The sequence below is a fragment of the Chrysochloris asiatica genome, unplaced genomic scaffold (assembly GCF_000296735.1).
Source record: "Chrysochloris asiatica unplaced genomic scaffold, ChrAsi1.0 scaffold00207, whole genome shotgun sequence".
Lineage (NCBI taxonomy): Eukaryota > Metazoa > Chordata > Mammalia > Afrosoricida > Chrysochloridae > Chrysochloris > Chrysochloris asiatica.
Window position 1 is genome coordinate 1,051,252 of NW_006408725.1, and position 10,572 is coordinate 1,061,823.

At 42.4% G+C, this 10,572-nt stretch overlaps 1 protein-coding gene across 1 annotated transcript in view; it reads left to right on the top strand.

Moving 5' to 3' along the window:
* Positions 1-5,403, top strand: part of TBX19 (T-box 19) — a 47,527-nt gene extending 42,124 nt beyond the window's left edge. The window contains exons 7-8 of the mRNA XM_006872627.1: positions 1,814-1,949; positions 4,934-5,403. Of these exons, the coding sequence (XP_006872689.1) occupies positions 1,814-1,949; positions 4,934-5,231 (434 nt within the window). The 3' untranslated portion in view covers positions 5,232-5,403. The remainder of the gene's footprint in view (positions 1-1,813; positions 1,950-4,933) is intronic.
* Positions 5,404-10,572: the final 5,169 nt, after the last annotated feature.

Genomic DNA, 10,572 nt, shown 5'->3' on the forward strand with positions numbered 1-10,572 from the left:
ATGCAGTGAGTGCTATAATATGGTCTTTGGACCAGAGCATCATCTGGGAGCTTATTAGAAGTACACAGTCTTTGGGTTCTACATCAGAACTAGTAAGTCAAAGTCTGAATTTTCACAAGATTCCCAGGTGATTTGTATAAATAAACACATTACAATTTGAGAGACACTCTCTAAAACACAGAAACCAAGGTGCCATGGGAATGAAGGAAAAAGAGCATTTAGATCTGCCATCTGGGGAAGCGAAGGTTGCTTGTTAACACTGAAGTTGAACCTTGAAGGATGAATGAAAAAGGACAGAGGTGGGAGTGGGTGGTGGTGAAAGAGGGCAGACTGCCAAAGGGCAGCAGTGAAGGGCTTTCTAGGAAGAGGAAGCAAAGGGCAAAGAATCTGGGTTGCTGGGAACAGAGTGAAACAGTGTATAGATGAGAAGGAGAGGAGAGGTGGCAGATGCAGGAGCTGAGGTTGAACAGATTGCAAGAAAAGTCTATGAGTCATGAAAAGTCTATATGAGACACCAAAGGATCCCAGACTGAGAGTGGCGTGGCCAGGACTTCCTCCCTCCTCCCGTCTCTTCTTCTTCCCCATCCCTCTTCCTCCCTCCTTTCCTTTTTCCTTTCTATTGCATGTCCTCTATATATTTAAACGGAGATTCAAAAACTTATCAGACTTGTCACTCTGAGTAGATTTTGAAATCTACTTGGAGATCACTGGATAGAAGAATCAGGACATGGCACTTGAAAACCATGGCATGCTCATACCGTCCATTCTTTAGGTTTTTTTGTTTGTTTGTTTGTTTTTTAATAGATGTTATTTTTAGATCAGTTTTAGGTTTACAAAGAAAAATTGAGCAGAGTGTTCAGGGAGTTTCTAATAAGACCCATCACCACCACAAACATACATTTCCCCCTATTGCTAACATCTTGGATTAGTACATTGTTGTTGTTGTGAAGTGCCGCCGAGTCGATTCTGACCCATAGTGACCCTGTATAGAGTTTCCAAGGAGCAGCTGGTAAACTTGAACCACCAACCTTGCAGTTCAGACGGCTTTGCAGTCTGACGCATTAGCCCACAGCACCACACTAGTGGTCCATTTGTTATATAGTGGATGAACCGATATGGATATATTCAGTCCATTCTTAAAGTGGGGGAGGTGTTATGATGGTGTAGATTCCGACTTCTGACCACCCTGTGTATGCAGAGTAGAACTGTTCCAGAGAGTTGTCAAGGCTGTGACTTTTTGAAAACAGCCATGCCAGTCCTCTGAGGTGCTTCTGGGGGGAGTTCGAACTGTCAACCTTTCAGCTTGTAGTCAAGAGTTTAACCATTTGTGGCACCCAGGGATGCCTTTATGTCGAAATGAGTTACAGCTGTGCTACAAAGCAAATCATCTCACCTCTCTGAGCCTCATCTCTAAAATGGGATGAGAAGTTGTGGTGATTCCAATATGAAAGGCAGCTGGCATATCGTGGGCATTCAATAAACCTAAGCTCTTCCCCCTTTTTGGTTTTTCTTAGAAAACCTAAGTTCTTCCCTTCAAACTGTTGGTGCTTGCAACACAAATTATGATTATGGTTTGCCTTTAGGATAATATCATTGGCCACCATCTTTATAAGTTTTCTGTGCTCCATCATGGAGTCCTGGTGTGGCACTGCAGAATAAGCACTTAGCTCTTAACCGAAAGGGCGGTAGTTCAAACCCACCAGCCACTCCTTGGAAACCCTATGTAGGGTTGCTATGAGAACCAACTTGATGAGACTTAACAACAGCAACAATAAAATGTTCAATCATTGAACTGTTGTTTTTTCCCCAAAAGTGAATTTTATAGAAAGCTCAAATGATAATCTGCAAGTTTTCTCAGGACCTGAAAGCTGGACCTCTTTATCCTCTACACCCCACACCAGCATCCTGTCTGTACCCCACACAAATGGACCCATCAATCCAGGGCCCAGGTAAGACAAGTGCCAACAACTCACTCATTGTGGTCTTAGGGGGTCTGCCTTAACACTGGGGACTCCAGTTTATGATTTCTTCAAGGGCTAGAAGGTGGCTTGGTCTGGACTGTTGTCTCACTTTCCAGGACACACGAGGGTACTGTGAGTTAGAATGACTCCATGGTACCTGGATAGGCATTGAGGATGATGACAGGATGGACCCTTCGTTCCTAGAGAAGATTTGCTTAGTCAGATCTTTTTTCTTTTGTAGGTTCTTAAGAGGGTGTCCTGATGTAGCGCTGTAGGATAAGCACTGGACTGTAAGGCCTGTACGAATGGCAAGGTTGGTGCTTCAAACCCACCAGCCACTCCTCAGAAACCCTATATACAGGGTCTCTATGAGCAGAAACTGACTTAACAGCATTTAACAACAACAAGGGATTGACAATTAAAAGATAGAACTTGGGGAGAAGTCATAATCTTCTGGAAAAGGAAAATTTAGAAGAATATGCTTTGGTCTAGAGATGTGCTTCTAAATGTTAATACACCCTAGAATCACACGAGGATTTTGACTAATAGGTCTGGGCTGGGGCCTGAGGTTCCACATGTTTAACAAGTTCCCAGGGGTTTCTGATGTTCAGTCCACGGTCAATGCAGCAACTACTAGCCAGATGTACTGTTTATTGAGTACTTGAAATGTCCAAATTGAGACACACTCTAAAGTATAAAATGCACACAGGATTCTGAAGATTTAGTATGAAAAAAATACAAATCTCATGGATAATTATTTATATTGAATGCATGTGGGAAAGATATTTTTGAATATTTTGAGTTACATAAAAATCATTCAAAATAAATTCATTTTTCCCCTTTTCTTTTAATGTGAAAATTTTAAATTGCATCTGTGGTTTGCATTTTCAGCTCATATTTTATTTGTTTTTGAAATATTTTGCTGTGTTTTCAGTGAATGTTTACACAGAAAATTTGGTTTCCACATAGCTGTGTTTATATATACTGTTCTATGACATTGGTTACGATTTTCACAATGTGTCAGCATTCTCAGTATTTACATTCAGCTTGGTCTGTTTCCATTCATCTAGCTGTGCTTCACTTCCTTGCCTTAACTCACATTTTATTTCTGCTGGACAGTAGATCTAAGGGAAAAATCACTGACTTGAGATGTGGTAGGAAATCAGAAGAAATGAAGTGGAGGTGATCCTAAAATAATAAACAAATCATATACCATATGATATATATCTTCTATATTTTACATAAGGGGCTTCCAATAGTTCATGGAAAAATGGAATTAAAAGATATTGGAATTTTCCCAAGAACCTTTTGAAACCACCTCATATAAGTTGTCCCTAGTACTCAAGTTGTCAGGGAGTCCTGGTGTGGTGCTGTGGGCTAAAGCACTGGACTGCAAAGTTGGTGTGAACTGCAAGGTTGGCGATTCCAGTTCACCAGTCACTCCTAGGAAACCCTATACAGGGTTGCTATGGGTCTAAATGACTCGATTGCACTTAACAACAACAAGAATAGTACTCAAAGATCTCGATATGGCATTTAACTGCTGAAGAAACATAAGCTCAGAGGTATAACATCTTTCTGAAGGCCACAGAGTAAGTAGTTTGAGTTAGAACCTGTGGTTTTCCCTCTGGCCCACAGGAACCAGAAAAGGACCCTGAGGGATTTTCTAGAAAAACTTTTCTGGAAGTTGAGGTCAGAGTCTCAGAAAGTTGAGTGGCTCAGAGAGGTCAGGGGGTAGGCTTCTGCAGGTTCAATGTCCTCCAAAGAGGTTTACAATGTTCGACACGTAGCTCAGGTTAGAGGATGGCATTGCTGCCTCTGGTTTCATCGTGTGTTGAACCCATTCCTGATTCTATAAAAATGTTGTTGATGCTAAGTGCTGTCGAGCTGGTTGCAACTCATAGGGACCCTGTAAATGCCCTTTTCTCATTTAGACTTCATTAATATGCACAAGAGGAGTCCTGGTGTGGCGTTGTGGGTTAATGTATCAGACTGCAAAGCCGTTTGAACTGCAAGGTTGGTGGTTCAAGCTCACCAGCTGCTCCTTGGAAACCCTATACAAGGTTGCTATGTGTCGGAACCGACTCAATCACACTTAACAACAACAACAAACAATATGCACAAGAACCATTATAAGGTCTATATAATTACCACTCCAAATCTGGAAGATGTGGAAACTGAAGCTCATCTATGATATTTTAAACACGTTCAAAACACTCATAAGTGGTAGAGTCAAATCCACACCTTCTGACACCAATAAACCAAAAAAGTAAATCCACTCCCATTAAGTCTGTTTGACTCATAGTGTCACTCTAGGAAGAGTAGAATTACTCCTTAGAATTTTGGAGACTATAAATCTCTATGGGAGCAAGACAGTCTCATCTTTCTCCCATGCCAACCTTATGGATAGCAGTCCTCAGCCCAGTGCTTGAAACTACACCACCAGGACTCCTTTCTAAGACCAGTACCAAACCCCAAACCAAATCCACTGCTATCGAGTCAATTCCCACTCATAGCCACCCTGTATATTGTTTCTGAGGTTGTAGATCTTTATGGGAGCAGACAGCTTTATCCTTCTCTGGTGGTTTGAACTGCCGACTTTTCAGTGAGCAATCCAGTACTTTTCCTGGCTATTTCTTGGTCAAGGAGAGGTCCTTCCAGAGTATACAATCTAAATACCTCCCTTTAGTCCCTTGCTCATGTTATACATGTAGCAAGAGAGACCCAGAGAAGGGAAATACTGTTTAAAACCTTACTAGCAGCAGGTCTGATACCAGAATCTCTGGACATCTAGTCTTATGTTCATTCCACTACACCTTGATGCTTCTCTTGGACTTTTTGCAGAAACAGGGCCAATTTGTGTTAGCTTATGCTAAAATTGTGGCCAGACACCCCCCTCACAGAAATATGCCTGTATGTGCATTTACCAGGGGCCTGTGGCGGCTCTTCCTCCTTTCTCTCTGTCTCTGCAGCCCCTACCCATGCCTGTGGACCATCAGCAACAGTGGCGGGGGCCCTGCAGGGCATGGCCCAGAAGTACACACCAGTTCCCAGGGTGCCTTTCTTCTGAGCAACCCAGCTGTGACTTCGCCACCCCCTTCTGTGCTCACCACTCAAGCACCTGCTTCAGCTGGCATGGAGGTTCTGGGGGAGCCCTCACTGACCAGCATTGCTGTGTCCACCTGGACAGCTGTGGCCTCGCATCCTTTCTCAGGCTGGGGTGGCCTCGGTGGTGGTGGGCGCCATTCTCCTTCCTCATTGGACAGTTAGGCAGGATCCTAGGGAAGAGTGCCAGTAGAGAAAGTTTTACGTGGAGAGTGCTTAGAAACCCATCTACTGGATTCTAGGAAGTCACACTGCAGGGTCCTCCCACCAAGTGAGCTGGAGGTGGGGTGTTATGTCAGAAGTCCTGCTGGGAGATGGTTACCTTTGGGTGATGCTATAATTATAGCCGATCTTCATTAGCTGAGGATTTGTGAATTCGTTTACTCACTGAAATTTATTTGTAGCCCTGAAACCAATACATGCTGAGCTTGTACAGGTATTTGCAGACAAGTGCAGAGCTGTGAAAAATTTGAGTCAACCCAGGTGCACATTCCTAGCTAAGGTGGACTAAGGCTGTTTTGACATCAGCTAATTCAATGTTTTAGAGAACTGCTTTTAGTAAGGAATATCCACAGTTTCACTGCCATCTCTCCACCATTTTTCTTTCCCATTCCCATATTCTCTCCAGATTATCATTCTGTGCTCAGGCACCAAGAAGTCATCGGGTACCTTCTAACATGTCTCTTCACTTCCTGTTCTGTGCAGGTGTTGTAAAGCTGTTAAATGAGCTCAGAGTTTACGTCTCCTGCTCCTTTCATTGTGAAGCCCTGGAAAGTATGTATGGCCACAGAACCCAGCTAAGTTCTGTTTTGAGGTCACGAGAGGGCAGGAGTCCACTAAATGAATTTTTTTTTTTTCTTTTTAAAAAAGACCTAATCAAAGATTATGCATAGATGTATGCTTGGAACTGCGGAAATCAAGTCATGTCACTTCTTGCTCAGAAACTTCTGATGATTCATTATTGCCTACAGAATTAAGTCAATTCTGCTTATTATACAGAACTTCTCTAGCATCTAGCCCCAAACCACTACATTAGCTGTAGCTCCTTTTTTAGGATGTTATCCCATTAGCATCCTAGATGTCAGTTAAGGCAGTCATCTCTCTATTTTCGGAACATTCATTGTACTTTCTCACTTCCGTTTCTGCATGCATGCCTGGAGTGTATCGCTCTTCCCAGTTCGACCTGTGTGAATCCTACCCATCTCCCAGGGACTTCTTCCAGAAACTTGCTGAAATGCTACTCCCCACATTGAACATCTACTCTGCCTAGCCATGTTTGATCTATCCCTGTTCTCTGCTCCCTCATTGTTTTTGCCTCTGTTACAACACTCACCTCATCTGCCTTGCATTTTTGTTACTTGTAAGAGTGTCTCTCTCCCCATTAGAATGTAAGCTCCTTGGGGCGAGACCTAACCTTCTTATCTTTGTATCCCACAGCACCTGGCATTATGCCTTACCTAGAGTAGGAGATCAATAAATATTTACTGAGATGAACTGGTGTGAAGTGTGTATGTGCTAAGAGGACAGTCATGAAGCTGACTGGATCACACAGCCTGAGGTGCATGGCCCCTGACAGTGTGTTGTATCAGGGTGGGAGACCAGCAACATACTGGTGTTGATCCAGGCGCTTCATCTGAGCTACAACCAATTTTGAATGATCTATGATATATGGACTCCTGGTGTGGTGCTTTGGAATAAGCACAGGACTGTGAACCACCAGGTTGGCAGTTCAAACCCACCAGCCGCTCCTTGGAAACACTACACAGAGTTGCTATGAGTCTAACAACAATAACATGAAATTTGGAGACAGGGAAGTACTAGAGTGATTGTTCTTAAACACTAGCCCATGGGTCCCCTATACCGGGATCCCCTGATTTGTTGTCGTTAGATGCCATCAAGTTAGTATCTACTCATACTGACTTTATGCACAACAGAACGAAACACTGCCCGATCCTGAGCCAACATCACTATTGTTGCCATGCTTGAGCCCATTGATGCTGCCACTTTGCCAATCCATCTTGCTGGGGGTCTCCATCTTTTTCTCTGACCCTCCATCTTACCAAACATGATATCCTTCTCCAGCGACTGGTTCCTCCTGACAATGAGTCTGAAGTATGAGAGGCGAAGTTTGGCCATCCTGGCCTCCAAGGAGCACTCCGGCTGCACTTCTTCCAACAGAAATCTATTGGTTCTTTTGGCAGCCCATGGCACTTTCAATATTCTCCTCCAACACCATAACTCAAAAGCATCAATTCTTCTGGAGTACCTGTTAAAATACAGATTCCTGGGCACTGCCAGGAATCTGCATTTAAAACAAATGCTCCAGGTGATGGTTGCAGGGCCAGGTTTGGAAGCTCTGCCCAGAGTAGAGAAATAGGATGATAAAGACTCCAGGAACTTCCTTTTATATATAAGTTTCCTATTTGGTCTAGCCAAGGTCATTGCTACAACCAATGAATAAAATTACTCATTTCATTAGTTTCTCAATAGGCATGGGAGTTTGGTTTCCAGACCTGGGAGGATGAGCAGCTATAAAACGTTGACATCCAGTGCCTTATTGGGGCAGTCAGTGATGGAGTTATTGAAGTTCCACTTGGAGCCTAACACTGGCTCAACTTCTTCCTCCACAATTCCATCAGTGGAGCCAGTGCAAATTCACTCAACTTCAAGCATTTGTCTGGGGGATTCAAACCTAGCAAGATTTAGTCATTGGCTTTTGTGACAGAGAAGAGTCGTTTACCATGTTGTGAATAGCACTGTCTGAGAACTCCATTGTGAACCTAGATATTTCTGTTCTATTCCAGTTTTTGGATTCAAATCTCTGGAAACATGCCACTCTGACTATATGGTGTCCCAGGAAGTCATATCACCCCACTGGGGATTGTCTGATGGGAGCTACAGGATACTAATTGATGTGTGCATGAGTGAGGTACAATGGACCCACATGACTGTTTTTTGAAAAGCTGTCTCCTCAGCAAGCCCTGGAGGCAGGCCTATTCCTGGGTTCCTTGGCCACTCTGCAAGGCCATTAGAGGCCATTAAGATATTAATGTATTAGCATCTCTGCAAGATGGTTTTTTGGCATGTTTTAAAAAGTGGCCATTTCTCATTCTATTAGCAGTTTAGGTTACTGCTGCCTCCAATTGCCCCAGCAGGTCGGACAAAGGGCTCTCTGTCATTCTTTGCCCAAGTTAGTAATGCACCAGATGCTTAGCAAGTACACAGAGGCCTGTGAACATCTATCTTTAGTCTCCCCCTTTCTACATCCTTGCCACTGTCCCCTGCTTTGAGCAGACAGAATACTTGGGTCAGGACACAGAGCAGAAAGAATCAAATAACTTGTGTTCGTCTTCCTTCTTTAAAAACAAACATCTTGTTAGTTGTTGGTAGTAATATACATAACCAAACATTCACAACTTCTACATGAAAAATTCAATAACATTGGTTACATCACGTTGTATCACCATTCTCACACTGTTGTTTCATCATACCGATATTGTTTTAGCATCAGTTAGACTCTCTGACGATTAAAGTTCTGGTCTGTACTTTACCTGTTGTCAGATTGTTATTGTTAAGTACTGTCAAATTGGTTCTAACTCACAATGACCCTGTATAGCATTTCCCAGGAGTGGCTGGTACGTTTGGACTAGTTTGTGGTTCAAACATCTTTGAGATGCACTTCTTATCCTACATTGCCACAAGCTCATATAAATCATTCTTATGAGAATGCTCAAGGCAGACATTTTTTCTTAATTGGGTTAAACTGTTGTTTAGTTTAATGCTAACTTCTTGGGGAAGTTTTAATTCAAGATTTAAGATTATTTCTGGGCATTAGCTTCAGAGGTTCCCCCAGTGTCATTGTACCCAGTAAGTCTGGTCTCCATACCAGTTTGAAGTTGTGTTTCACCCTTTTCCTTTTTTAAAAATCATGATACATCTATTGGGTCCTGGGCCCAAAAGGTTAATAATGGTATTCAAAGCAGCAGCCATTTCTTCTTGTGGTTTATGGAGGTAATTAAGCCTGCAACCCACTTCCTTCTTCCTCTTCTGTTCCAGATGAATAGCGAGCAATTGATAATAACTGGGGTGGTAACTCACAAGATTTTCTTTTTTTCTTTTTTTTTAATATGTGGTATTTATTTTGACCTTCTGTTGTAAATCAGGTAAAGATTTATAGAGCAGATGAATTTTCCATTGTTATGCCCAGATTTTGGGGTCCCCAAAGACCACCAAGGAGCCGACACCGATGCAAGTGCACAAGGGTTGTTAATTCAAGCTCGAGCTCAGACTCCATCTACATCCGACACAGTGGATTTAGGATGAAGCCCTGAGCTCTTAGTTTGCAGGGTTTTTATAGGGGTTACAAGCAGGCTCAGGGGTTTTCAGCTTAGTTACTCCAGGATTGGCTGATATTTAGCAAGGTATGAAATGTTACAATCTAATTGGTCATTACTGGTAGTCAAAGCTAAGGGCAAAGGAAAACATATGTATCATCAGGCCTTGAATTGTCTGCTGTGTTTATCTACTTCTTACTGCTTGCTGGGGGGGGGGGGGGCTATTCTCATGCAGCACAAGCTGACTTGGTGCATTCCTGGAGCAGGGGGACGTGCTCCGACCAAAGTACAAAATGGAGTCTTTTCTTTAGGTCTCACGCCATGCAGCAAGTTATACACATTTTGTTTCATCTCATTGACTACTCTCTGTGGTTCCTATTTTCTGTGGTTCCCTCTCTGTGGTTCCTATTTTCATTCTTCCTTCTTTCCTAATTCTTCCGAACTTTGCTCTTGGGTAAGTACTGCCCCTTTGATCTCAAATGGTTGATTGTTCTAAGGTGTGTGTATCTCACTAGTGTTACTGTTCCCTATATGGACCTGTGGATTGATTAACTGAACATTAAGTTGTGGGGGCAAGTTCAGTTCCAGATCTGAAGGGTGACTAAAGGCCAGAGGTTCAAGCTAGATTCAGATGAGGACATGGAACGAAGGATATCATTCCTGGTGTCAGATGGATCTTGGCTGTGCTTTACTGACTACAAAAAGGCTTTTGACTCTGTGGATCATGACAAGCTATGAACCACATTGCGGAGAATGAGTATTCTGGAACACTTAATTGTGCTCATGAGAAACCTGTATATAGAGCAAGAAGCAGTCATTTAAACAGAACAAAAGAACACTGAATGGTTTAAAATCAGGAAAGATGTGTGTCAGAGTTGTATTCGTTCACCATACATATTCAATCTGTATTCTGAGTAAATAATCCAATAAAGATTATTTACTCAGTAAATAAAGTAAATAATCCTATAAGAAGAATGTGGTATCTGGATTGGAGGTAGATCCAATCACAACCTGTGATATGCAGATGATACAATCTTTTTTTTTTTTTTTTTTTTTAATTAAATGTTTTTATTTTGGATTGAGTGAAGGTTTACAGGGCACATCATCAGCTTCACATTCAACCATTCATATAGCTTGTTTCATTACATTGATTATTATCCCCTCCATATATC